At 56.5% G+C, this 27,126-nt stretch overlaps 2 protein-coding genes across 5 annotated transcripts in view; one reads left to right on the top strand and one right to left on the bottom strand.

The window, feature by feature from the left end:
• WWP2 (WW domain containing E3 ubiquitin protein ligase 2) overlaps positions 1 to 20,710 on the top strand; it is a 31,792-nt gene extending 11,082 nt beyond the window's left edge. For 3 of the 4 annotated variants that reach the window (XM_072346125.1, XM_072346128.1, XM_072346126.1), the window contains 18 exons: positions 1,906 to 2,045; positions 4,073 to 4,286; positions 7,901 to 7,990; positions 9,504 to 9,678; positions 11,319 to 11,373; positions 12,650 to 12,731; positions 12,948 to 13,076; positions 13,315 to 13,393; positions 13,508 to 13,579; positions 13,674 to 13,762; positions 14,816 to 14,975; positions 15,629 to 15,762; positions 15,851 to 15,991; positions 16,418 to 16,538; positions 16,833 to 16,937; positions 17,028 to 17,124; positions 18,151 to 18,223; positions 18,402 to 20,704. In XM_072346125.1, coding sequence (XP_072202226.1) covers positions 1,906 to 2,045; positions 4,073 to 4,286; positions 7,901 to 7,990; positions 9,504 to 9,678; positions 11,319 to 11,373; positions 12,650 to 12,731; positions 12,948 to 13,076; positions 13,315 to 13,393; positions 13,508 to 13,579; positions 13,674 to 13,762; positions 14,816 to 14,975; positions 15,629 to 15,762; positions 15,851 to 15,991; positions 16,418 to 16,538; positions 16,833 to 16,937; positions 17,028 to 17,124; positions 18,151 to 18,223; positions 18,402 to 18,501 — 2,056 coding nt within the window. In that variant the 3' untranslated portion in view covers positions 18,502 to 20,704. Of the gene's footprint in view, positions 1 to 1,905; positions 2,046 to 4,072; positions 4,287 to 7,900; positions 7,991 to 9,503; positions 9,679 to 11,318; positions 11,374 to 12,649; positions 12,732 to 12,947; positions 13,077 to 13,314; positions 13,394 to 13,507; positions 13,580 to 13,673; positions 13,763 to 14,815; positions 14,976 to 15,628; positions 15,763 to 15,850; positions 15,992 to 16,417; positions 16,539 to 16,832; positions 16,938 to 17,027; positions 17,125 to 18,150; positions 18,224 to 18,401 lie in introns of all 4 variants that reach the window. The other variant, XM_072346127.1, reaches the window with a different exon arrangement.
• PSMD7 (proteasome 26S subunit, non-ATPase 7) lies at positions 20,669 to 25,821 on the bottom strand. The gene is made up of 7 exons (XM_072346131.1): positions 25,637 to 25,821; positions 24,915 to 25,006; positions 23,559 to 23,651; positions 22,637 to 22,734; positions 22,308 to 22,388; positions 21,843 to 21,934; positions 20,669 to 21,148 (listed from the first exon to the last, which is right to left on the bottom strand). The coding sequence occupies exons 1-7, from the start codon at positions 25,708 to 25,710 to the stop codon at positions 20,710 to 20,712; spliced, it is 969 nt and encodes a 322-aa protein (XP_072202232.1). The 5' UTR covers positions 25,711 to 25,821; the 3' UTR covers positions 20,669 to 20,709.
• Positions 25,822 to 27,126: the final 1,305 nt, after the last annotated feature.

Below are 27,126 nucleotides of genomic sequence, written 5' to 3'. Positions count from 1 at the left end.
GCTGGTAACGGGCATGAGCAGCCCTGAGGACAAGCAGCACCTCTGGATCCATGAGCCCCATTCCCCCTGGTGAGAGCCCCATTCTCTGTCTGCTTCACAAAGCAGGGTGCTGGGTAATGAGGATAAAGTGGGCTGGGATCACACTGATTGGGGTTTCAGAGCCAAGCACCAGTGCTTCTGACTGATGTGGGATGACAGGTGCTCCTTCAGGTGCTGGTGCCTGTGATGTCCCCATTCCCAGCACAACACATGATGTGGGGCATGGTGGCTGCCTCCTCCCCATCTCTGGGACAGGGAGAATTCCTCTCCAGCTGCCATTTGCCATATTGCGTTCTGGATGAGACCAGCTGGCACTTCAGTGGCTCCTGGCACCTTGTGTTTGGCTCATGGGGATGGAACCCATTTCTGTGTTTCACGCCTGGGCTGGAGGTGAGCATGGGTGATGTGCCCTTCTCTGTTGCCCTGTGTCAGCCCATGCAGAAGGGCTCTGCCTTGGTGGCTGACCCTGCTGCTGTGCCCGATCCCTTTGCCTTGGCCCAGGTTGGCTGTTGGAAGGGGATGGTGGGGCTCATGCTCACCACCAGGGCAGCGGGCTGTCCCTGCCTGCTCCTTTCCGGTGACACTGCTGCCTGTTCCCATCTGTGTGCTGCTGTTTTTTCCCCCATTTCTATTTTAAGAGTTTGTTCCCAGTCTAGCTTCTGTCACGTGGCCTCACTGGGTTTGTTTCCATGCATCTATTAAAAGACAATGCCCAGATGGGAGCGCTCGTAGGAGGGCTGGGCTGGGCGGCCCGCGGGCTAATTCAGGCCTGATAACCCTGTGCGGCCAGCTGGCAGCAGGGAAACATCCTGTTTTGGTCACTAAAAACTGCGGGCAGCTCTTAGCTCATCTGCAGCAAGAAGGGTAAGGACAGGACATTCATCCATCCATTGCTTCAACTGAGGATGGGCACAGAGATCTGGGTCCTGCAGCCCGGCTGGCTCTGAGCTGCTTTCTGCCTTCCCGTGTCTCTTCCTGGCCCCAGCCCTTCCTCTGCCTGGCGTTGCTGCAAGCTGCTCCCTGAGGAGCACGGGGAGGATCCAAGGGCTTGCTGGAGCTGGCGTGGGTGGCATGAGCGATGCTGTGCCCTGCCCTTGCCAAGCTGCTGTCCCCTCCCAGCTCGGCCTGACCCTGGGAAGTGGGGACAGTTTGCAGGTTTTGCCCTTTTAAGGGGAGTAGTTGGCTGGAGCAAAGCAAGCCCTAAATGTCTGCATCCTGGTGCTGTGGCTGTGAGCACTGTGCCGCCCTGGGCAGCGGTGGCCCCACTCTGCCTGTGCTCCCTGGGCCTTGAGGTGGGGAAGAGGCTCTTCCCAGTGGTGCAGAGCTGTCATTGCTCCCAGTTATGGACTGAACACCAAGGGGTCTGTGTCGGAGTGTTCCCTTGGTCAGCAGTTCTCTCACCTTGATGTCTGTGCACAATGAGGTGTCCTGCTGTTGAACATTCCCCTTCCCCTCACCAGCCATCCCTGTGAGAAGTTGGACTCTGGCTGTGGTGGTTTCAGTGCTGCCTTTCCCAGCTGTTCCTTCCTGGCAGCATAGGCAGAAGCTTGCAGCTTCCTCACTTGTCTCTGCACCGGGCTCATGGCTGCTGTGAGCATTTCCTTGGGGGTCCCCTGGTGCAGAAGGCAGCGGTGTGTGATCACCTCTGGGCATGCAGGCAAGAGCTGCACTGGGAGTTGTGTCCTGTGGGCTCTGACACTGGGGGTGGGATGCCAGGACCTGCGTGCTGGTTCGGAGCAGGTCTGTGCTGCTGTGTCCCAGCAAGCAGGCAGACGTCTGTGCCTGAGGAGCAGCAGCACGGAGACGGGGCAGACAGGCTCTTACCCAGGCCCAGCTGTGCCTCACCTCCCGTTTCTTTCCCTGCAGGACACACCGCCTCGCTGCTGGGGCCTCCAGGCAGGGTGTGAGCAGCGGGGAGCAAAGTCCCAACGCACGGAGCCGGCACCGGCAGCCACCCAAGAGCCCGACACCCACCAGCATGGCCAATGGCACTGCCAGCAGCACTGGTGAGCAAGGCGGGGATCTGCTGCTGCTGTGGGCATGGGGTGGGCAGAGCTGGGGGTGCAGTCTGAGGGGGAAAGGAGTTTTCTACTGTGATCAAGGGTCCCGTAGTGCTGAGGGGTTCTTTCCCCATAAAGGAGCTGTTGGTTTCACTTTGATAAGCCGGGCAGCTCCTTCAGGCTCACTGGTGGGACCTGTTCTGTCTCTCTGTAATGATTCCTGGGGCTCCTTTCTGTAAGGGCACAAACCCACCCCTTAGAAGGACACTCAGTCTTCTGCCAGCAGTACCTTCAGGAAGAGTTTTCCTTGTCTTTTCATGGGCTTGTCCACTGGACCCAAGTGTGTGACTACAAAGCCACAAACAGCTCACCAGCTTTTCTCTGCTGATGTGCAGGAGCTGCCCCAGGATGTGGTGGTAGGACAGTGCCTGGCACTGTGGGCTTTGCAGGGGTCCCGTGTCCCTCATCCTGGGCGAGTACATGGTGTGGTGCTGTAGGGTGGGAGGTGGCAGCAGGGTGACACCGCTACCACAGGCATTTCCTACTCCCCTGCACTGTTATTTGCAGCAGTTCTGTCCTTCCTTTTGCTCTTGTCAGAGACATGAAGGGAAAGCAGCACGCTTTGTTTCAGATGGAAGGAAATGTTTGGTTCAACCCTTGAGGACTTTTTTCCTTTTTTTTTTTTTTTTTTTTTTCCCATTACTTTGGAAAAAGCTGCAGCACCGTGATTCTGTTTTGCCAAAACCCATTCTGGGAGGGAGGTGTGTGTGCAGAGGGCTGCATTGGGACGCGGCAGTTCAGCCTGCAGTCCCAGCTTGCCCCAGTGCTGCTCAGTGCCACCGCCTGCCCAGCCCCTGCCCCGCTGTGACGCACCCGCAGGCACGGTGCTGTTCCTGGGCTCTGCTTACTTCACAACGCCTTGTGCTGGCCCGGCCCCAGCCTTCCCAGTGGCTTTATGGCTGTGCCGTCCTCGTTGCTGTTTATCTCAGCAGCGTGCCAGCTGGGGCGTAACACCTCGGGATGGGAGGTGCTGCCTGGGGGTGGTGCTGGGCACTGCGTCACACTCAGTTTGCCTGCAGAAGCCTTCCTCTTCCTCCCAGCCCCGTGTGTTCTTTTGACAATAGCGCGTGCAGTTTTGGAGCAGACTGCTGCAAGAACTTCCCAGTTGCATTTGTAGCCGATAGCTGTAATTTCACCTGAGAAGAAAAGGAAGTTACTGCGTGGCATGCATTCTCCATGGTGTAGCTTAGCCCCAGCCCTACTCCTCACATAGTCCTTATCAGTGGACTTTGAATTATCTTTTCCCATGTTCTGTCCAGGACTGAGATCAATGCAATTGCAGTGCAGTCACCCGAGTCACATTCCCTCAGAACATTGGCACGGCCTGTTTGAAGCTCCTCGATCTCCTTTGCAAGGCTTGCCAGCAGTGAACACCTGGCTACTGTGTGATGTTTCCTACAAAACTTGGGCTTGCAGCTTTTTCCATTTCTTGATTCTGACCTGTGGAGCTCTACCTGCATCCTTGTTTTGTTTTGAATTCTTTAATTTGTGGCTGTGGCAAAAGTTATCCTCTGCTGTGCTGCTGAGCTCTGGTTTTTTGGCTGGCTGATAAATATTCATCAAACAAATGTCATTCTTTTGGTCTGTGTTTTCCTCCTGATCAGTTTTCATTGTGGTTTTCCCTTGCTCAGTCCCTTCCTCTCTCCACAAATGCAGTGGAACCAGCACCACTCAGCTCCCAGCAGTGCCTGTTGTGGGGATGCTGCAAGGCAGCCTTGCCCCTGAGCTCCTCACATCTGGCATCTATGTCAGGTCTGCAGCACATCTGCAGGCAGCAGAAGGGATGCTGAGCACAAATGCAATTGTGTCTGCTTTGTTCTCAAGAGGAGAGATGGAGGCAGGGGCTCTGTGGACCTGGCCTGGAACCGTGTGCTCTGTGTCATCACCACCACCATGGCTGTGAGGCTGCTCCAGGGTGGTGGAACAGCCAGTGCTGTTCTTGGTGCTAACATCTCTGCCCTCTGCCTTCCCAGTGAACGGCGATGTGGTGGGAGCTGCAGACGTGGAAGAAGAACGGCCAGCTGCGGGGACTGCCGTGCTGGCTGCAGACACGGCGAGCACAGCTGATGGTTCTGTTGCTGCATCCACCCTTTCTGCCCTGCCTGGCTCCACAGAAGCCGAGGAGGCAGCACCCAGCACCCCGCAGGCACGGACAGCAGTGCAGGCTCAGGACTCTCTGCCCCCTGGGTAAGCAGTTCTGTCTCCTCCAGCTCGAGGCTCTTGTTTCCTGATGGAGCAGCATGGCTGAGTGCCTTGGGGGTACTTGAGGAGGGAGGCACAGCCCTGGAGGCAGTGAGAGAGCTGCTGGGATGCTGCTTTGTGCTGCAAGAGGGGATGGGTGTTGGAAAGCTGGGGCCATGCAGCAGGGCTCAACAGCGATGGCCTTCCTGCACAGCAGAGCTCAGGGCATGGGAAGCCCTGCTAGGGGCCTTGAGCACAGCCTGGGAAGGGAGCCTAGAGCAGAGAGGGGGTGCTGCTGGGAGTGCAGAAGCATCCAAGAAGACCTGCTGTCTCTGTCTGGTTCTGCTGAATGGGGATCTGTGTCTCCCATCCCTGACACAGCTTGTCTCCTGTTCAGCCAGAGCGGGGTCTGTCTGTGTTGGACTGCTCTCTCCTCCTTTGGGCCAGGACTCTGATCTGTATCCACTGTGGGGCCCAGGGGAAATGAACAGTGAATCACATCTCCGCTGTTAGTGGCCTTCCAGGGCTGGTGCCTGAAGCAGTGAAGTCCTCAGAGATCCTGTGGCTGTTCAAAGGTTTGGAGGGAAGAACATAGGAGAGAGAGAGAGTGTGGATCTGCAGGGAGCTCCTTCTAAAAGGGAGGCATGGATATCAAAGAGTGGAATACGACAGAAATGGCCATTGTGGGGAGCTGAGAGGGATCCTCCCACAGCTTCTATGTCTAGTGCTACAGTGGATTGAGCAGGGAGGTGAGCAGTCCTGTGGTGCATCAGTGTTTGGAGCCAGGTTGGGCCTCTCCTGGGTCCTGGGGTCTTTTGGCATTACTGGGAGAGAGGGAGGGGGGTCATCCTTGGGAAGGTGAAGCCCAGTCCTGTGCTGTGGGAATGCCTGGGACTTGGGCTCCTCTCTGGCTGCTTTGTGTCCTGCTGAGAAGTAGTGGGACTGTGGCTTGGTACAAGCTGAGCCTCCACCTTTCCTACACCTTTGCTCTGGAGTGTGAATGCAAAGTTGGAGGTGGGGGGAGGGTCTTGCAGTGCCTCATATGCGTATGAAGGAGCTGTTTATTTTCCTCTGGCTAAGCCGATGCCTGGAAGGTCAGGGTCTTGCTGATGTGTCAGTCACAGGTAATTAGGGTTAACGGCTCAGTGTGCCTTTATGTGGGGTGTGTGAGGGTTACTGTTCTCCGGCCTGGGCGCTTCCTGTTTCCAGGCAGCTGGAAAAGTCCAGGGCTCTGAAAAAGGTCTTTATTCCAACCCATGCCCCTCCTGTGCTTACCAGGCAAATGGGAGCTCTCCTCCCCACCTCTGCCTGCCTGAGGTGCAGAGATGTGGATGCTCCTCCCCAGGGTGTGGAGGGGGGCCTTAATTTCCCCTCCCTGCTTCTCAACACAGGATTTGTAGTGGGAGAGGAGAGCAGCAGCATCTTGTATGCATCGTCTGAGCTGTGGCAGCTGCTCGGCTCCTCAGGTGGGGTCTGAGTGTTGAGGTGCTCCCAGGTGATCCAGTGTAGAGCGCTGGATCTGGCTGGGCTGTGAGCCCTGTGTGAGGGTGGCTGGAGGCTGCTGCCTCTGCTAAGCAGGGATTGCAGAAACGACTGTGGCCCTGAGAATGGCATAAGTGAGCTCTGGGGGGATCTCTGGAGACCCAGTGTGGTGAAGCTGCCTCTGGCTGGCTCACTGCACTGGGGGATTGCTGTGATTCATGGTTTGGGGCCCAGCATGGGATGAGGATGCAGCTGACTTGCAGGAGACAGTGATGCCCCAGGCAGGAGGCACGCAAACCAAACCAGGCTGTTTTGGCACTGCGTAGTCCTCACCAGCCCTGGCGATCACTAGGTCTCCTGCAGAGCTGCTGGGAGCCATCGTGTCACTGTCCCTAAGAAGCCAACAGAAGGCTGCCTGTTCTCTGGACTCCTCTGAGCATCCCCTTCCATCCTGGGAGCAGGGAGGGTGCTCACGTTGTGCAGGGCAGGGGCAGCTCTGAGCCCATCCGTCCTTGCTGGCTGGGCTGCGTGTGGAGTTCCAGGCTGCTGGGTTCACGTGGGGATCAGAGAACTCTCTCTGAACATCTGCACCAGATGTGCTGAGCACAAAGGCAGCATACAACGGGCGGTCTGTTTGGGGCTGGAGGGTGCTGGAAGGAGTCCTGAATCGTTCCAGCCCCAGCTGTGTGTGGATCCCTCCCTTGCCCCTGGCCACTGAAGAGCGGCTGTGCTGCAGGAGTAGCCCAGAGCCTCAGTGTGGGGTCCTGGGCCTCCTGCCTGGGTGCCCATGGGACAGCAGGGCCATGAGAGCCACCGGCCCCGCATCTGGTTCCTATCAGCAGTGATCCCACGCGGGGACAGGCGCTCGCTGCCATTCTGTGCACACAGCCCCGTCTGCGTGCACAAAGAGCTGCATTATGTGCCTGGCAGCAGGCACGCTGCTGTGGTTTCTTACATAAGGAAGGTGTTCTGTTTGGACTGCAGGACTGCCCCGCAGCCACCCCTTGCTGCTCCCGCTGCAGCACAGGCGCACGTGGTGCTCACTGGGGCTGAGGTGCATGTAGCTCTGGACTTATGTCTTACCCTGGGGGCTTAGGGAAAGCATGAGTGCTGCAGATGATGGGCACTGCAGCTTGGAGCACCTTCGCAGAGTGCTGTGTGGGCCTGCCAGCCCGCATCCGTTCAGCTGCCAGCACAACAGAAGTGAGCAGGTTAATTTCCCAGGGCTTTTAGTGGTGATTAATTGAGGCTGAAGATTGAATTGGGAGGGAGACCTGTGGGAGCAGAAGTGTGGCAGGAGAACACTTGATCTGTCAGCAGCTGCGTGCTGCAGAGTAAGAGCTGACAAAGCGTGGTGCTGCACAGAGGCTCTGTGTTTGCCAGAGTGTAAACTTCCACGGATGAATTAATGGAGGTGAGGAATGGCTGCAGTGCTGTGCAGGACTGGGCCACCCCATAGCACTGGGTTCCCTGGGGGACTGCATCCTCATGGTGTCTGGCAGCAGTAGGGCTGCCAGGGGAAACACAATCCCAGCCCAAACTTGAAGGTTCTACTTTAAAAATGTATGAAAAGAAACGAAACAAAAACACACGGGACATAAAACTGCACCTGAGTGAAGTGACTGGCTCTCCTGCCTTCTGCAGGAAGTCACGGGTCTATGCTCCCAACAACAGCTGTGTTCAGCACGCAGCCTGCTGCAGCACCTCTGCCCTGCTCTGTGTGTAGTAAGCCAAAGAGCTGCCGTGTGGACCTGCTGTTGTACTGTGCTTTAAAGAAAGCTCAAACTTCTGTAGCTAAGCAGGGCAAGGAGACAGGTTACAACCCACCAGATGCAACTCTCTGATAAGTTGACTATTAATTACTATTGACCCACTGGTCCTGGAGAGCCCTTATGGGTTGTCACATTGTTTGGGTAGTGCTGGGTCCCCGATGCTCATTCTGGCCGAGCCCCTCTGCATGGCCCTGGCTTAGCACAGCGTCCTCAATGTCTCCTGCTGGAGCTGCTCAGCCCAGTGCTGGAGCTGTGTGGCGCAGGCATGGAGCGCAGCAGGCTCTGGTTGCTGCCAGGATTTGGACTCTGCCCTGCTGGGGTTTGGGCTCGCTGCTTGTCTGTACCAACTGCGATTGTTTCTTTCAGGTGGGAGCAGCGGGAGCTGCCAAATGGTAGAGTCTACTATGTAGACCACAACAACAAGACCACCACGTGGGAACGGCCGCTCCCGCCAGGGTAAGGGCCTTGGGGCAGGTCTGGGGTATGGTGAGGTAGGAGGGCTGAGCTCTGGGTGAGCGTGCACAGGCAGTGCTGTATGCCCCAAGCCTGGAGCTGGACTGCATCTGCTCAGAGGGGCCTCTGTTCTTACTGCCCTGGGGTTTGTTTGTTCTCACGCATACAATTCTGCACAGCTCTGTGAAACCTGCAGGAAAATCTCTGCAGAACTTGTGTTTGGGGGGAGGTCAGCCTTGCGTCTGCAGGATTGCGCAGCCCTCAGGTCCTGTGCATTTTCCAGAAGCTTGTTGTGTTCTCACCTCCTCTCTGTTCCCCAGAAACAGAGAAGTCAGCACAGCCAAGCTGCTGCTCTCTGGGCTGGGTTAGCTCACTGCTGGAAGGAGCACGGTGCTTCGCAGCCAGCATAGCAGCAAGTGTGAAATACAAACCAGTCCTAGGAGCTCCGGGTCCCCATGCTCTCATGCTGCCCTCCCTGCTGTTTGCTGGTCCTCCAACAGCTTAAAAGCTGCCCGGTATCCAGAGAGGGTCAGTTCCCAGGAAAAGACAGGTTTGGGAGGGCCCCAGGTGTGCTCCCTCCCTCCTATCCTAGAATCACAGAGTCACAGCGTAGTTGGGTTGGAAGGAGCCTCACAGCTTCCACAGTCCTACCCTGTGGTGTGGACTCAGTGCCCCCACCAGCTCAGACTGCCCAGGGCCCCATTAATGGCCTTGAACACCTCAGGGGATGGGTGCCCACAGCTCTCTGGGCAGCTTGTGCCAGTGCAGGTGTTTGCTTGGTGCCTTGCCTCTGCCTTCCTGGGAACGCATGTACTGCATCTCAGTTGTGGTGCCCGGCAGCACTGCCTCACTTCACTTGGAGCAAAGCTGCCCCAGGTCCCAGTGAGCTTCTGTATGCCCTTGTAGCAGGACTCACCTTGTACTGAGGAACCCTTTCAGCATGAACTTGGTTGAACTAGAGCTGTGAATGGAGCACCTGCACTGGAAAGCAGTGCTTAATCTTGGGAGAGAGTCTGTTCCCATAGAGCGAGTGTGGGAGGTCAGCCTGTGCTGTCAGCGTGAGAGGAGAAATCAGTCCCCAGAGGGGACCTCAGCCCATTCCTCCCTTGGAGGCTGCTTTTCTCACCTGTGTTTCTGGAGGGTGCTGATCCCATGGAGCGTTTCTGAGCCCCTGTGCCTTCATGCGGTGGTAGCACTGAGTAGCTGTGTGAGCTGAGCATGGGGTGCAACCTGGGTCTGTGCTGGTTGTCACTACTGTCCTTTGCTGCTGCAGTGCTCTCAGCAGGGGTGTGCCACACTGTGTCCTCTGTTCAGCAGCGTGGTGCCATGTGCTGGGGGCTGAGCAGCAGCAGCAGGAGTGCTGGAGGAGGTGGGACAGTGGTGTGCTCACCAGTAGGGTGTGGAATCCCTTGGAGAAGGGGTCATCAGGCTCTAAGAGCAGTGAAACGGGGCCACACGTGCCCAGGGATCCCTGTTCCCAATGACAGGAAGTGACATCTTCCCATGGTGCTTCCAGGTGGGAGAAGCGCGTGGACCCCAGAGGCCGCTATTACTACGTGGACCACAACACCCGCACCACCACGTGGCAGCGCCCCACGGCTGAGTACGTCCGCAACTATGAGCAGTGGCAGTCCCAGCGCAGCCAGCTGCAGGGAGCCATGCAGCAGTTCAGCCAAAGATTCCTGTACCAGGTGAGAGCTGGGGGCTGGGTGGCAGCAGGGGGCAGTGGCGGGGTGTCCGTGGCGTGGGCATTGCTGCCCACACAGCTGGGCAGGCCCCATAGAGGGAGCTGCACTCCTGCGGCCCCATGCGCTGTGGGTAGGGGCAGAGGAGGGGGCTCCGGCTGAGGCTCGGTTGTGATCTGCCACTGGCTTCCCTGCCAGGCGCCTTGGAGCCCCTCCAGCGCAGCGCGACTCACTCTGGCTGTGTTCTGTGAAGTGCAGAGGGAGGGACGCGCACTCCAAATTTAGCCTGATGAAACGATTGTACTTCTCATTTTGAGCTTTGTGCTGCCAGCAGCGATGGCTCCTGCTCTGCCTTCCTCTCCACTGGGACCCTGTGCTTTCTTTGCCCTCTTGGCAGTGCAGAGCCCCCTCTGGGCTGTTCTGCAGCAGGGTCCCTCCACAACACACTGCCTGGGAGCAGCACTGCGTGAGCTGAGGGCTCTCCTGGCACAGGGCTGTTCTCAGGCGCTGCAGGTCATAGAGCTGCTGATCGCCGACTCCCCGGGGCTGTGCTGAGCTCTTGTTTCTCTGCTCTGTTTGTTTGAATTGGTTATTTTTAAGTCACAGTGAGGTGACAGCCCTGGACGTTGCTCAGCTACTGCCCTGGGCAGGGAGCAACCCGAGGTGCACCGTGCTGTGCCCAGGACTCTCCTGTGCAAGAGGAAAAGCCAAGAGATGTGGGTTGCTCCAACCCCAGAGCATCCCTAGGGTGCTGGGCAGGACTGACACCCATTCTGGGTGGGCAGGGGACACCGACACCCCCAGTGGTGGCTGTGCCCCATCCCCATGGGGGTGGGCTGGGATGCCGATCTCTCTCTTGAGGCTGGGTTTCAAGAGATGTGATTGAAAGGCCTTTTTTGTTACAACCCCAAAGTCACCTCCAGACTCCTTCTGCCTTGAATCACCGGCTGCCGGGGCTGCGCCTCCATCCCTGGAGCTGTGGGCTAACGCAAAGCAGGGCGCAGTGCCCGGAGCACCCCCTGGTTCAGGCTGGGTGAGGCCGCCCGCCCGGCACAAGAAAGGTGCTTTGTGCGGCCCCGACCTGCTGGGGGGGGGAAAGGAGGGGGGCCGGGAGCCGCCTGTCTGCGCAGCCATGAATGTGCCCTCAGTGCGAGCGCATCCCGGCCCCGCGCGCTGCCCAGGAGGAGGAGGGGGGTGCGGGCCCCGCCAGGAAGCGCTGGGCGTGGACAGGGCTTGTGGGAATGATTTCATTGGAAAGGCCTGTGATATTTTTTCCCTCTTGTGTGTGGTTCTTGGAGGAGGCTGGAGGTGTATCTGCTGGGGAGCCGCTCGGGCCAGCGGGAGCTGTGCGGCCGTGCACATCTGGAGCTGCGACACAGTCCCGCTGCTCTCCGTGCTGCCCCATCCTCTGTTTAGGTTGTGCTTTTTTTTCCTCCTTTTTTTTTTTTTTTTTTTCCTGAGCACCCCCTGAGCGCGCAATTGTTTTCTTTTGTTTCTTTGGATTATTTTTTTTTAGTACTTTGGGAGCTGTGGGCCAATGGGAGGCGATTGGGAAGCAGGGCTGTGGGCTCCCCTCCGTCTGCGCCCCGCTGCTCCGCCTGCCCTGGCCCCGCTTTTTATTTTGTGTTTTGCCCTCTCATCTCCAGCCGTCCGGCGCCCCATCCGACAATGATCCTCTCGGCCCCCTTCCTCCTGGCTGGGGTAAGTACAGAGCCCCAAACCTGCCTGTGCCCTGCCCTGCTGCTTTCAAGATGCTCCATGCATCTGCGCGTCCATCCTGTGTCAGTGAGTGCCCCATCTGGGGACACGGCGCTCCCCGTGCTCTGCTGTGTGCGGGGCTGTTTGCCCACGGTTAGCTCCATCTCTGATTTGAAATCCAGCTTTTTTCCCATTTTTTTTCCACCTTTTTTCTCTTTTCCTGGAGAAGTTCCCAGCTCTCTCTCTCTCAGCTACTGAATGCAGAAGTGTTTGTGGTTGTTCTTTGGACTGGGGCAGAGAACAGGGATCCAACTCCTTGCTCGGCCCCAGAGCCCTCGAGCTCTGCCTGCTGCCACGCAGTGCCCCTGGGTGCCCTATCCCTGGGCACGACAGGATGGCAGCCCTGTCCCCAGGTGCTGCTGCTGTCCTTGTGCCACATCCAGAGTGTGGGGGACCTCGGTGTACCTGAGCTGGTAAGGGCTGGCAGTTGGAGCAGAAAGGGTCTGGTGACATGGAGGTGGCATTAAGGGAGCTGAGGAGTGCCAGGATGTTTTAAAGGGCCCAAGTGCCACCTGTAGTGTGTGCAGAGGACACCTATCCTGAGGGGGGCATCCTTGCAGGAGGGTGGGCTGGGGTGTGGGAGGCTGTCCGACCCCTGTGCTGCACTTGGGCAGATGGATGGAGTCCCTGGGGCAGCTGGAGCCATGAGCAGAAATGCTGGAGCCGCCCCATCACCAAGGCTGGCGTGTCTGTGGGGTTGGGGGCAGGAATGTTCCCTCCCACAGCCTGAGAGTGAGCAGCGGGGGACAGGGAGGAGGCAGGGAGCGCGTGCAGAGCGTCCCTCCCAGCATGGAGTGGGGCTGTGCTGGGGGCACACGTGGTGATGCGGACACAGCAAGCGGAGCAGGAGCAGAACAGTGGGCAGCAGTGGTGCTGGTGTGAGCAGTGTGTTTGTCTTATGGCTGTGTGCTACATGAAGAGGGCTGTGTGTGTGTGCAGGCAGCGGGGCTGCAAAAAAGCATCCTTGGGGTCATGCCCCCAGCAGGGGTGCCCCTGGGGTCCCTGGAGCACTGAGCCTTCCCCAGAGGCACTGCAGCTTCTGCACATGGAAAAAACAATGTCATTTTTAAAGTAACTATTTTCATTTTTGATTCTGCCTTTTTCAAAGGGAGAGCAGGTGGAGAGGGGGGTTCTGACAAACACTGGGAGGGGAGGGCTGATCCTGGGACACTGGTGCCTGCTGCGCTCCAGCTATTGCTCTTCCTCTGTTTCCTCCTAGAAAAGAGACAGGACAACGCGCGGGTGTATTACGTGAACCACAACACACGGACCACGCAGTGGGAAGACCCTCGCACACAGGGGTAGGAGCCCATGGGAAGAGGGGGGGTGATGCTTGTGGTGGGGCACCAAGCGCAGTAAAGTGGTTGTGAGGTTGCTGAGCCACATAGGCTGGGGAGCCGGAAGGGAAAACGTGGTGCTGGAGGTGCAAAAGTCCAAGGAGTCTCCAGGGAGAGCGACATGAAGCAGGGAGAGACTCCCCTCAGGTGGCAACGTGGTGACCCCATCTCTGCCTACAGGATGATCCAGGAGCCACCTCTGCCGCCTGGCTGGGAGATGAAATACACCAACGAGGGCGTGCGCTACTTCGTGGACCACAACACACGCACCACCACCTTCAAGGACCCACGGCCAGGATTTGAGTCTGGGTATGTGCTTGGCACTGGGCTGGGGTCACTCGCTCACAGCTCATCTACCTGTGTGGTCACAGTGCAGGGGGGGCAAAGTGGGGCTTTGTGGCAGAGGCGCTGAGCATTGTGTGTAGGTGAGTGTAGGGCCTTGCGTTGTGTAGAGGAGAGCTCCCTGCGTGCAGTGGGGGGCAGCTCCCACCTGTGGACGTGGCAGCAGGTGCTGGAGCCGTGCCCTGAGCTGGTGCGCCTTTTGCAGGAGCAAGCAGGGTGGGTCACCAGGTGCTTACGACCGGAGCTTTCGCTGGAAGTACCACCAGTTCCGCTTCCTCTGCCACGTGAGTAGTGCAGCTGAGGGCTGCTGTGCCTACGGGGCTGGGGGTGCTCATGGGTGTGCTGGTGATGTGGGACTGCCATGCCAGCCCACACGGCCTCGTGTCTGTGCCTTGCAGTCAAATGCCTTGCCCAGCCATGTGAAGATCAGTGTTTCCCGGCAGACTCTCTTTGAGGACTCTTTCCAGCAGGTGAGGGGGTGTGGGGCTGGCAGAGCCCTGGGCGGCACAAGGCTGTCCCCCCACTTTGAGCATCCCACAGTGATGTGCTCCTTGCCCCCTGTAGATCATGAACATGAAGCCCTACGACCTGCGGCGCCGCCTCTACATCATCATGCGTGGTGAGGAGGGCCTGGACTATGGTGGTATTGCCAGGTGAGTGTGGGGCCACGTCTGCTGTGGGGCTGGGTGAGCCCCCCATGGCATGAGGCCTTCTGGTAACAGGGTTCAGGGTTCCTGGCCCTCCTCTGGTGCCTGCTCAGGGAGAGGAGGTGAGAACAGTGTGAGTTCTGGGAAGGCATTGCACTCCCTGATCCCTTGTACAGGGAGGGCTGGGGGCCCAGCTGGGCTCTCCTGCAGCCCTCAGTGCAGTGTGGCCACCAGTGATGGGCTGAGCTGCCTCCTCTCCCTGCAGGACAGGCACTGGTGTTTCTTGAGACGGGCGGTGTGTGCCAGGGCAAATGTGGTGCTGCTGGCTTCCACCATCTACCCAGTGGATGGTGCCGTGTGGCACTTTGCTGTGCCTCCAGCTGGAGGGACTGTCTGTTGTCCCCTGGCCAGCTTGCCGTGGGTGTCAGGCTCAGTGGTGGGCTTGCACTGCCTCTTCTGCCCCAGAACCCGTGCTGCAGTGTGCTCCCCACCTCCTCCTTCCCAGTGATGCTGCCGCTGGCTGTGGGCAGGGCTCCTGCTGCCTGTGTCTCTCCGTGTCCTGCCAGTGGTTTTACCCTATGGTAGGTTACGTCATGCTGTTCTACCACAGGGTAGAACCACGGACGGGATGCCGGGGCTGCCTCTGCGTCTGAGGACTGCCAGTGGTGGGGGAGCAGAGTGAGGGCTGCGCCTGTTCTGCACTGCTTCCAGTGGGAAATTGGCGGGGAGGGGAGAGAAGAGAGGGTTGTGGTGAAGGGTAGCTGGTGTCTGCGGGCACTGTACATGTGTGCACAGGCATATGTGCACGTGTTTGACAGACTGGATTCATGCAGCTAGATTTTTCTTACTGATGTCTTCAGAGACACTTTGCGGCCGGGTCCTGGGCTGCCCAATACTCTCAGCAGGGCTCAGTGCCTGCCCCGCACCCCGAGGAGCCGGGCTCTGTCTGTGCAGCTGTGCTTCACGGACACAGGGCTGTCCCCACTGCTGGGACGAAGCCTCCCGTAGCAGACCCAGGTGCTGATGTCTGCTCACCACTTTTCCCTTCCTCTTGCCCAGGGAGTGGTTCTTCCTCCTGTCCCACGAGGTGCTCAACCCCATGTACTGCCTCTTCGAGTATGCCGGCAAGAACAACTACTGCCTGCAGATCAACCCCGCCTCCTCCATCAACCCTGACCACCTCACCTACTTCCGCTTCATCGGCCGCTTCATTGCCATGGTAAGAGCCCGGGGCCAGGGAGCTCTGCTTGGCAGGGTCACCTTTTCTGAGCACTTTCTTGCTCAGTGTGTGCCCGGAGGGAGAGTGGCCGTGGCAGCATGAGGTGACGTGTTGCAGGGCTGGGGCTGATCATGAGGCTGGGGTCACAGTTTCCTGGGGCTGTGCCTCCAGGCTGTTGGCTGCCACCCGGCTCTGCAGCCCTGGGGCTGTTTTTAGCCCCAGCAGTGTGAGGTTTTCCAGCTGCCCCTGCCTGGCTCCTCCTGTTGTTCTCACCTTCCCCAGGGCCTGGTGGGCACAGGGCTGCAGTGGTCCCAGATGGGGCAGGGTCTGCCCAAAATGCTGCGCCCTGCCCCGCGCCTTGCAGGATCCCAATAAAACTCCAGACTATTACTCACCGCTGGGCTGTTCTAGACAAGCGTCTGCATTATTTTTGGCTGCCTTTGCCTTGGGGCTCCTGGAAGCCAGGGATTCAGGGAAGCCACGGCAGAACTCTGTTTAAACAAGTGCTCTTAATAGAGCTGCGACGGGAGAAGGAGATGCAGTGGAATTCATGGTGGGGAGGGGAAGGGTTTCGAGCCCCATGCTGTGGGTCCAGCCGTGGTCTGCAAGGAGCCCATCCTGGTCCCTCTGATCCCCATCTCCACACCCTTCAGGCTCTGTACCATGGGAAGTTCATTGACACCGGCTTCACGCTGCCCTTCTACAAGCGGATGCTGAACAAGCGGCCCACACTGAAGGACCTGGAATCCATTGATCCAGAGTTCTACAACTCCATCATCTGGACCAAGTGAGTGCCTTGCGCTCTGGGGCTGCTGGGGGACGGGGGGGGCACAGTGCTCCCCCTGTGGCCTCTCACGTCCCGGTGCCCTCTGCAGGGAGAACAGCCTGGAGGAGTGCGGCCTGGAGCTCTACTTCATCCAGGACATGGAGATCCTGGGCAAGGTGACCACCCATGAGCTGAAGGAGGGCGGTGAGAGCATCCGGGTGACAGAGGAGAACAAGGAGGAGTACATCATGTGAGTCTGGTCCTGATGCCACATTGGGCACTTGGCTTCATGGCAGCGCTGGGTGGGAGTGTGGGGCTGGGGACGTGGCCCCTCCTTGGCTACGTGGCTTTGAGAAGCCCGAGCTGGCGCAGCACTGCACTGCGGTCTGGCTGCCTGTGGTCTGGGCGGCTGCCAGGGCTCTCAGGGAAGAGGAGAGGGGAGAGAGGGTGCAACTCCTCGCCTCGCCCCATGCTGCTGGCTGGCTTGTGTATTGCGGGGCTGCTGGGGACACTGTGGTGCTGCTGATGGTCACCTGATGGTGACTGCTCAATAGTCGGAGCCGACTTCTGCTCGTGGGCCGTGGGGAGCAGTGGGAGGGAATCGTGGAATCCTGAAGGGTGAAAGATGGTGAGGAGAGCCCCGGTGCCACCCATGGACCCCTACCTGCCTTTGCAGGCTGCTGACAGACTGGAGGTTCACTCGGGGTGTGGAGGAGCAAACCAAGGCATTCCTGGATGGCTTCAACGAAGTGGTGCCACTCGAGTGGCTGCGGTACTTTGATGAGAAGGAGCTGGAGGTGAGCGGGCCCTGCCCCAGGAAGGCCATTGTGGTTCCCATGGGGTGTCTGAGCTCTGCTCAGCCTCGATCCCTGATTTCACCCATGGGCTCAGAGATGTGCCCACCCGAGGCAGCAGGGGCTGCAGGGCTGCATGTTGGGTCTCTTGGTGAGAACTTCTCATCGGAGGTGTGGAATTCCCTTGTACACTTTTGTTGCTCAAGCTCGTGCCTTGCACAGCCCCAGAAGAGTCAGTGCTGTGATGTGTGAACACGGGGCTGTATTTCCATCCCCCTGACTGTCCTCCATCCCCAGCTGATGCTGTGCGGCATGCAGGAGATCGACATGAACGACTGGCAGAAGAACACCATCTACCGGCACTACACCAAGAACAGCAAACAGATCCAGTGGTTCTGGCAGGTGAGCCCCAGAGCCTTCATGTGCCACGCTCAGGGCTGGGCGCTGCCCGAGGCTGTGGGGTGATGGGGATCCTCCTCCCTGTGCTTGCAGGTGGTGAAGGAGATGGACAATGAGAAGAGGATCCGCCTGCTGCAGTTTGTGACGGGGACGTGCCGCCTGCCTGTTGGGGGCTTCGCAGAGCTCATCGGTGTGTGGCCACACTAAGGTTGGGCAGGGAGGGGGGTGATGGCCATGCATGGCTTTGGTTGCTGGGGCCAAGTGTTCATGTTCCCATTCTAGTAGGGCAGTGGTACAGCTGCAGTGACATCTGAGTGAGGCAGTGTGGTTGGTGCTGTACTAAGACAAATTCCTTGGGCATTAGCTGTGCCACTGCAGTTAACTGTGTCAGCCCAGTTTGTAGCCTCATTTTGAATGAGATTTTAGTGGGTTTTTCGGAGCACCTTCATGGTAAGGGTGATGGAGCGCTGGAACGGGTTGCTCCGAGAGGTTGTAGTCTCCTTCTATGGAGATATTCAAGACCTGTGTGGATGCCTGCCTGTGTGACCTATTGTGGGTAACCTGCTTTAGCAGGGGGTTGGACTGTATGATCTCTTGAGGTCCCTTCCAACCCCTGTGATTCTGTGTTTCTGCTTATTTAATTTCAATTTTTTATGCTATGAAACCCCTTTTTTGGAAAACCATAGTGTTGCATTACTCTGTGCCTGCCCTTTAATTTGCTGCTTTTTGGGGCCCCTAGCAGCCTGCCCACTGTCTTCCTGGAACTGATGTGTACCAGCTAACTTAACCCGTTCAGTTATCCTTACTGCCATATCAGCCTTTTTCCAGCCCCCCGAAGCCTGTCCAGGGCCAACCCTTTGTTAAAAGCAGCCTCAGTGACTCAGACCTCCTGAGCCAGGTCCCTGAAGTGTGCAGGCAGACTGCTGGCTCCTGTGGCTCTGCAGATGTGTGTTTCAGCGCTCGCTGCTGAACCACCTGCCTTGCGCTCGGTGCTGTGTCACTACGTGCTCTGGCAAACACTGTTCTGCTTTTCCTTTGGATACTCATTTTCTTTGTAGAGGGCTCAGAACAAGCTTTGAGTACAGCTCTGGGTTTGTTGCCCCCGCATGCTGTAGGATCGTAGGGCTGAGTCACTCTGCTGGCTGCAGGGCCAGGTCAGAGTCCTTTTCCAGCTCCTGATCATGTAATGAGATTTGGTTCTGCTCACCATTAACAGGCAGCAATGGGCCTCAGAAATTCTGCATCGATAAAGTCGGCAAAGAGACGTGGCTGCCTCGGAGCCATACATGGTGAGTGGCTGCTGTGACACTGTGTGGGGCACATGGTGGTGTCCCTGTGGGGCTGTGTGGGGCTCTGGCTGCCCGTACACCTTTCTCGCATGGGATGGAGCTGCTGGGGGGACCCGTGGGAGGGGGGTGGCAGCAGTACCGGGCTCCCTGCCCTGCTCACAGCGCCCTGTCTCACCAGCTTTAACCGCTTGGATCTGCCTCCCTACAAGAGCTACGAACAGCTGAAGGAGAAGCTGCTGTATGCCATTGAGGAGACAGAAGGCTTTGGCCAGGAGTGATGGAGCCCTGCTGCTCTCTCAGCAGCTCCAGTGGTGCTCACAGCACTGCTGCCTGCGGGATGGTGCGGGCGGTGCTGATTCTGTTCTCTTGTTCTTGTATGAGGTCTGCACTCACAGCTCCGGGGAAGCATCCACGTGTCCCTCCCAACCCAAACTTAAGTTGGGATGGGGAAGCGGGGGTGAAAGCTGTCCCTGCTCAGCCTGGGGCTGAGGAAGAGCCAAGCCCAGCCTTGTGCACACAGTCTGCACCACAGCTCCTGTCCCCTCGCTGGGATGCTGGGGGGATGTGGGTCCTGCGTGGGGCTGTGGGCTGCACTCCCGTCCTAGAGGCTGCTCCATGTTAGTGGGGTTGACCCTGATTGTGGGAAATCACTGTGCACCTGGAAATGGACACAAACAGCTTCTGACTGATGCGCTGAAGCCGAACCCCAGTGTTATTCACAGTTTGTTTTGCCCCTCTCCCTGTAGCAGTACCCAGCCCTTCCTCCTGTGGCATAGAGCCACCAATGGAAGCTGGCCCTGACTTAAGGAGCCAGGCTGGGGCTTTTCCCAGACTTAGATGTGAGATCTGGTTTAGGTGTAGGCTATTCCCCTCTTATTTTTCAGCCTTCCTGTGGCGTTTCCATAGATACATTGAGGATGAGAAGTGGCTCTTGCGCTGCCTCAGGTGCTCACAAAGATGTGTTTGGCCCCTGTCCTGCTCCCTGCAAAGTCCTGGGGTGCCTGCAGTTTGGGGTGCAGGCAGGGCTGGGCCGGCACCAAGCTCCACCCTGCTACTGTTTTGAGTTGCCAGTGTGCAGTGCAGCCCTGTGCTGTTTGGTATTTAAAGCAAGTGCTGGGAGCTGGTGCTCTGCAGCTTATGTGAGGCTCAACCACCCCCATCCTGTGCTGTGCCAGGGGCTTCCAGAACTGTGATAAGGGCAGGATCAGGCCCTGCCCACGGCCCTGTTGTACCCGGGGTGAAGGGCCGTGGTGTCCTGGCAGTGGCTCTAGGACAGGGCCTTGGTGAGCAAGCATTGGTGTGTGTATATCTGTACATAAATGAAATCGTGGATACAAAGCTCTGCAATAGCTTCTGACCGGTGACCGGAGCGTTTTGTACTGCACCATCCTGCCTCAGTGATGCCGATTTCTTGTGCAATAAAAGACAAGCAGCTGCCATGGTGCGTCCCTGGCTGGTGTCACAGTGCAGGGACAGCCCTCTGCCCCCCCACCCCGTGGATGAGGCTGGAGGTTTGGGTTCCCTCCATGCCCCTATTTCAGGAGCAGGGACAGCTCTGCTCAGAGCTGCTCTAGGTTGGTTTCTATGAATACATACATACATTCCATCTGTTTTTCTGTGCACACATGGAGGCGCCTGCCTTGCACTGGGGGGCTGGCTGGGTACAGCGCCTGTCTGCCTCCCCCAGCCTGTAATCATGTTTAGTTAAAAATGGCTCTGGGATGGCTGACTGGCCGTGGTTCTGTGGCTGCATGCCCGCAGCTGGGTGCCATGATGAATATGTCCCCTGTAATTAGTGGGCTGCAGCCAGGGCGGGAGGGGTGGGTATGACTGGCACAGCACGGTGGCACCACCCTCATGGGGACGCGGTGCCACTGGGGCTTGGCTGCTGTCATGCTGTGTGTGGTGCTGGGGCACAAAGCTGTGAGGCAGCAATGGAAATCAGGCACATGAGAAACAGCATCCCTGGGAATTGCAGCTCTTGGTTTAAAAAAAAAGAAAAACTCCAACCCAGCAGAACTAACCAAGCCTGCTATTCACACCACCAGGGGCCAGCCGGCATCCCATAATTTTGCCATCGCTTTGCTTTTCAGCAGCACTTGCGATGGGTTATTATTTCTTTAACAGACTATACTTGTGCTGTGGGAAACTGCTGCCAGTATGGCACAGCCCACCCCCAGGAATTCATTTGCTGTGGGCCTCTGGCTGCATTGCTGTCTGTCAGCCCCCGGCACTGACACAGCCCAGCCCACCCTGGATGTATCCCATCCATCACCAGCTACAGCCAGACCACAGCACCCAACCACAGCAAATCGCTCCTTGGGCAGCTTCTGCCACTTTGAGTCCATCCGTACAGCCATGTCATAACAAACGCAGTATCAAAGCAGCAAAAACCCAGAGCGCTTATCACTACAAAGGAAAACCCAGCAGCAAAGTGACTTAGTTTACAAGATTTTTTTAATTTACAAATAAAAAAACTACACATTTTACTTTTTCTCTTTTTTCTCCTCTTTCTTGACATCACTCTTCTCCTTGTCTTTCTCCTTCTCATCTTTCCTCTCCTTTTTACTCTCTTCTTTTTCCTGTCCTTCCTTCTTCTCCGCATCCCTATTGGCAATCTTGTTGTTGATGAGGTTGTGCAGGGCAACCACGGAGCGGATAAGAGAAGCCAGGTAAACGACCACCATCTGGTCATTGGTCTTCAGGTAAAAGGCCTTGACAAATTCTTGCAGGTTGACGTCCGGTAGCAGGTTGAAGACATCCTGAAGGTGGTAAATGATCTGGTGGTTGATGGGTAGCTTGCCCATGGCTACTTTCTCGAGGTAGCTCCTGATGTCCAGAAGCTTGGAGTTCAGTCCCTTCAAGCCATGGACCTGATTTGTGATCCGCTGGGACAGAGTGCCCACCGTGGTGTCCTTGATGTCTCTGAAACGTGTAACAAAGATTCCACGTTAGAATGTTTGCTGTGTACTCATCACAGGATAGTGCGTATTCACTAAGAGGTCTTCCCTGTTTAGAAAGAACAGCATTCACAAGAACAGATGAAGCACAAATAAGCAGAACACTTCAAGCCAAAGAATGAGATCAAACTGATTTACATTAGGAAGTATGTCTAAAATAGGTCGTTGTGTGCTTTTGTGCAGAAATGCTGCCTCTGGAACAGTAGTAATGATGTTAGGGGGACAGAAAGAAAGAAGCCAACGGGATTCCCAACAGGTGGAAAGGCTGTGCAGTGTGGATGGGGTGACTGCTCTTTTCCTGGCTGGCAAGCTTTGCCAGTTTGTCAGCTGCAGCTCCAGCAGCCGTGCTCCCACTCAGTCCTGCTCTGTGATGTACGCAGGGGCTGAGATGGTTCCAAACCATGATATTCCAAAGCTTTGAAACTCTGACAGTGTAGCTGTCAGCATTCGATGGAGTTTCAGTGGGCAGTTACACTTTTCACTAGCAATGACTGAACGTGCCAAGCAAGACTGCTAAGGGAACACACTTTTAGCACGTAAGCAGCATGTTTCACAAGCCCTGCATTTCCTCCAGGGAGCTGGCACTGGGAGATGCCAGATGGAGCACGTTCCCTGCTGTGCAAGTCTCACAAGAAAGCTCTCATCTTAAAGGTGCTTACCGTAACAAGTGTTCAACACCAACTTCCTCTGCCTCCTCGGCTCCGATCTCACTAGTCACGTGCTCAAACGTCTTGGAGGTTGGAGTGCCATCCTTGAGGTGCACAAACACAAGGAGACAGGGTTAGGCAGTGCGCACAGCTGACTACAGGTACAAAGAGACAGACTGGCCAGTACAGATGGCTCACCCTCAAACAGAGGGGAGATGTGAACAGTGCCAAAGCAGTGTAAGGTGGACTGAGTCTTGTCTGCATGACAGAATCAGGAAGAGGCAATGGGACAAATTAGGGCAAAACAGTATTGGGACTCAAGCATACAGACCCTCGCCAGTGAATGCAACATCACCTCTGCAGAGGGCAGATGAGTGCCACGGGATGTACATCCTTTTGAACATACAGGCACCTAACACCCATCTTTCAATGGAAACCCCTTCCCTAGGAAGGCACAGAAAAACCTTAAGTGCTCACATCGTGAACTTCTTCAACTGAAATATAAGCTTCTGTGGGCAGTCCCAGGTCCTTTGGTTTCACATCAATAATCACCAACACCTTATGGAAAAAACAAAACAAACATTATAGAGTACTAGGTTTTAGTCAAGGACCGGAACAAAATACCATCACACTATAGGCTATGCAGAGCTGTTAGCTCCGAGCACTGAAATAAGACATCTACAGCTGTTTAAAATACTTTGCAGTGAGTTTTTAAACAAGTTGTATCAACAGTTACAAGGGTAGGGGCCGAAGACTCCCAGGTCCAGCATTTAGAGAAAGAAAAGCAAACAAAGCGCAGTACTTACAGAGTTTGGACAGTATCTTTTCATCAGTTCATTGATAGCAATGTCATTCTTGTGCAGTTTAGGGCCTGTGTGGTACCAACCAACTATTCTTTCTCTAGCTGAGCAAAGAAAGGATTCTAAATCAGAACTGTGTAGCAAGACAAAAACAAAAGTATTTGGGTGGGACTGAATTAGCAAAGGAGCAATCTGATGCATGGGGAAGACAAATGTAAGGCAGGGGAAAATGAATCAGAGGAGGCAAGGCAATGACAGGCTATCAGTGAGGCCATGTCACAGAAATAACTGTACTCCAAGGTTCTTCATTAAGTGGGACTATTCCATATAATGCAGAAATTCACACAACAGCGATCCGTCAACTTGCAACTCTGACATCTAAGGATGCAAACATTCTAGAAACAGGAACTGGTTCCCAAATGTCTCACACTGTTCCCAGGGCAGAGCTGGGAAGTGAAGTTATGACCAAACGTTCAGCTCTAATGTCTCAAATGAAGCAGTGAAGAGCAAGAGAATCATTACTGAAGTCAGGAGCTTGTAGTATTTGTAATATTACATAAGAACAAAATATGTCTTTTTGTTCATTTAAAAAAACCCAAACAATTTCAAGGAAAATCTACACAGAAGTTACAGAAGAGAAACAGATGTAACTCTTTAGAAATAGCAGCATGGTTGAAATCTATCTAACTCTGAAGATACAGAGCTGTCAGGAAATTAATAAGGCATGAATGAATGTGTTAGCACAAACTACTTGCGCAAATTAATCCATGGAAAACCATTAGCAAAAGTGAAGCCGCATAAGGAATAATCATGGAGAGGCTTCTTACCTGGACACATCATTCCTACTTAGCTATGAACGCACCTTCTCATGTGGACAAAGTAAAGTTTCTGGGTGTGTATCCATGACTGCAAAGCAACCTAAACTTACCGTTGACCTTCTTAAACATTCCATACATGTTCTCCAGATAGTCATGGTCTAGGAACCACACGGTATCATCCTTGTCGTCCTCATCAAAAGGTACTGGAAGTAAAACGTCAGTGTTTAAGGAACCAATTCTGTGACTAAAAGTATTTATAGAAACACATGTTTTAGGATAGCTCTTAATTGGTTTCAACTGCTCTGCAATGTTACGCTGCAAAGGCAAAATACAGTGCAATCCTTCCTAATTGCCAACAGTTTTAAAGCTGAGGAATAAAATGCAAAGCGTTCTGAAAGTTACCCTCGGTGGCCAACATCAAAGCGTCAGAGGGAAAGTCTCCCTTACGCAACAGTAAGTGCACGGTATGCACACACATTTGATATGATAAACAGGATCCCAGCAGACCTTGCAGTTTGTTGATCAACAAAGAGCAAGAGGAGCTTTCACCGTAGGATGCATTTCATCAACGCTTTTACAGCCTAGTAGAACATAAACAGGCACTCTGGGGAAGGAGCAGTTACCCCGGAGAAAAGGCAGTTATTCCATCAGCTGTACACAGGGGCACACTGCTGGTTTTGAGAACAGCCTGCTCTCCGCATTTTGATTTACAGGAATGTTACAGCTTCAAAGTTGAAAGGCCGTCAGTAGTAGCAAAAAAAAAACCCACCCCAAACCTCTTTTCAGCTCAAAGGGAAAAAAAGATCCTCCAAAATTGGCAAAGAAAACCAGAAAGAAGCCGTCCCATGGGAGAACTCCTTTCAACTGTGAAACTCCATAAATAAACAGAAATGTCTGCTTTGTCACCGGGGGGAAATGATGGAACTAACACAAATGGGACAGAGAGCCGTGCATCCAAAAATTCCTCATGGTATCACATGGAAGTATGTAAGAGGAAATGGTTTCAATGCCAACGTGCTTAAAGGAAGGAGCGCTTTAAGTGGACTAAGTCTGAGGATGACATCTCTCCATAAGCAGTAACAGCACACGAGCACTGAGCTGTTCCACAAGCTGAGACATGAAGCGCTCAGCAGAGGTCAGCACGTCCAATGCAGCAAAACAGTCAGCAGTGCTTCAAGAAGTTTACAGCTGCTGCTGGAACTCACATTGCACAACGCTGCAGGGAGGCCGTGGGGCAAGACAGGCTCCAATGGCACTTCTGACAGCGGGCAGCTGCCACTTTGGTTTCACTGAGTCACAAAATGATGGGGGCTGGAAGAGGCCTCTGCAGATGGACCAACCCAACCCCTCCTAAAGCAGAGGTTCTCTAGACTCTGGACCTGTAACCTGTCGGGGCGGCTTAGGGCCCAAACTTACAGCACAGCCTTTAAATTACGTTGTTAACAGGGACCGGACACCCAACTCACCTGCAAAGCTGTTGGACACATCCAGGATCTTCTTCTGCCAGGAGCCCAGCAGCACGCCCACCACGCGCTTCTGGTTCCCAACCTTTCCTATTCTGAAGGGAAAAGGCCGTCAGTGCCCACACCGCAGCCCCACACACAGCCGGGCAGCGGCGGCTGCTTCTGCAACGGGCGTGCCAAGCACCGCAGAGCCGGGCACAAGAGAAGGGGCACCGCGACTGTGTCACTGCGCCTGTGTGTCCCCGGTTACCGCACTCCCTTACAGCGCAGCTATCCGGTGCCCTCGGACCCACGGTCGGAGCGCGGCGCCGCTCGGCGCGTGGCGCTGAGGAAGCCGAGCGCTGCAATCAGGGGCTGCACGCGCCGTCCCCTCCGCTGCCCCGCGCCCGCACGAGCTGCTGCCCAGCAGCGGAGCCGTTGGCGGCACGCGGCGGCCGTTAATCCCCGCTCGGCGTCACACACCGCAGCGGCTCCGGGCCCTCCCGCCGCCCGCGGGGCTCCCCGCGCCGTGAGGGCCCACCGGCGGCCCGCTGCCGCCCGCGCAGCCCTTTTCCTCGTCCCGAGGACGAACCCCCCCCCCCCCGGCGCGCTCCGGGCCGCGCTCCCCCCGCCTCGGGGTCCCGACCCAACGACCGCCCGGCCCCGACCCCCCCCCGCGGTCCCTCTCGACGCGGCGCGGCCCGGCCCGTGACTCAGCGCCGCGTCCGCCGCCGGCCGGGTCCCACCTGTTGAAGTGATCGACGACGCTGAGCAGCACCAGCGGGTGCACCACCACGCGCTCCACCGCCAGCTCCGGCATGGCGCCCCCCGCCCGGCCCGCTCCGGCCCCGCTCCGCCGTCAGCTCCGCTTCCCAGCCCGCCGCAGGCCGCTCCCCGCCGCCAGGCCCCGCTCCCAGCCTGCCCCGCGGCGGGGCGGGGCCAGGCCGCCATCTTGGAAAGGTCGGCGGGAGGCGGGGCCCGCTCGGCGAGGACGCCGCCATCTTGGGGAGGCGCGCGCGACCGGCGGCGAGGCGCCATCTTGGGGAAGTGACCTCGTCGGCAGCGTGAGGTAAGTGAGGGGCGGGCCGGGGAGGGAGGTGGGCGGAGCGAGCGGGGTTCGACTTGGGGGGGCTCCGAGGGGGTCTCCGGTGGAGCCGGGGGGGCTTTAGGGCCGGTTCTTGGCGCTGGGGTCGGGAGCGGTTCGGCCGCGCGGACTCGTGGCGGCACCGCGTGAAACCGCGACGAGCCGCGATGAGCCGCGTGCTGTGCGGCCGGCCTTGCCCCGAGCGGCCGGTCTTTATCGGGCCCATCATCTCAGCGGCCAATCGAGAGCCGCCCGCAGCGCCGCCCGGTCCCGTTGCCGAGCCCCGTCCGGGCCCACGCGTTGGCTCTTGAGGAGGCACTGAAGGACGGTCCTTGTTCCCACGCTTTTCCCCACGCGTTTCTTTCCGCCCGTTTCCCCGCCCACGTGGCGCCGTTCGGGTGAGGCGCTGTTGGGCTGAATCCCGCCCTGCCGTTAATCCCGCCTCGCCGTTAATCCCGCCTCGCCGTTCCCCATCCCGCAGCGCCCCGCCAAGCGCAGCCCCGGCATCGCCCCCTGCTGGCGCCGCTCGGCCGTTACGCGCGGTCGGTGCCGTTGTGGCGGATTCCGGCGGCGCTGCTGCGGTTCTTCCAGCAGAGGGAGAGCTGTGACCGCCCGGCTCACAGGCGGCCGGCGATCCTGCGGCGTGTTGTATCAATACACGTATAAAACTCAACGTTCAAATTAACCAGTTCAATAAGTAATTTAGCCCATTGATTTCTGGGCATATCCTAAGTGCCATTACAAGCTACGGATATTTTAAATGCCATTACCTAATAAAAGGTGCTTAAAACATTCCTTCTATTGATTTTATTACTGCTTTATTTTGCTGTCTTGGTTTAAAATCATTTTAACCGCTCTGTAATCAAGAAGAAATATATCGTTGGTGAAATACAGTCAATTTCCTAAAAACCTTTGACATCGTTAAATAAGGAATTAGTTGTTAAATCATGTCGGGCAATAACCGAGGGACAGAAAGGATATAAAGTTTGGAGCGGTGGGGCTGCGTACCGTAAGCTGTTCTGACCCCTGGCATTCAGGCTGGATGCGACAGTCGCACTTCGGTTCTGTTCTTGATTCCTACATCAGTCAGAAGAGATTGAAAATCTCAGCATGCCAGGAAGGTTGTTGAAGGATGAGGGAGGACGATCTAGA

Source organism: Excalfactoria chinensis, chromosome 11, assembly GCF_039878825.1.
Source record: "Excalfactoria chinensis isolate bCotChi1 chromosome 11, bCotChi1.hap2, whole genome shotgun sequence".
Classification (NCBI taxonomy): Eukaryota; Metazoa; Chordata; class Aves; order Galliformes; family Phasianidae; genus Excalfactoria; species Excalfactoria chinensis.
The sequence above is the reverse complement of the archived record's forward strand: the minus strand, read 5'-3'. Positions and strand labels throughout refer to the sequence as shown.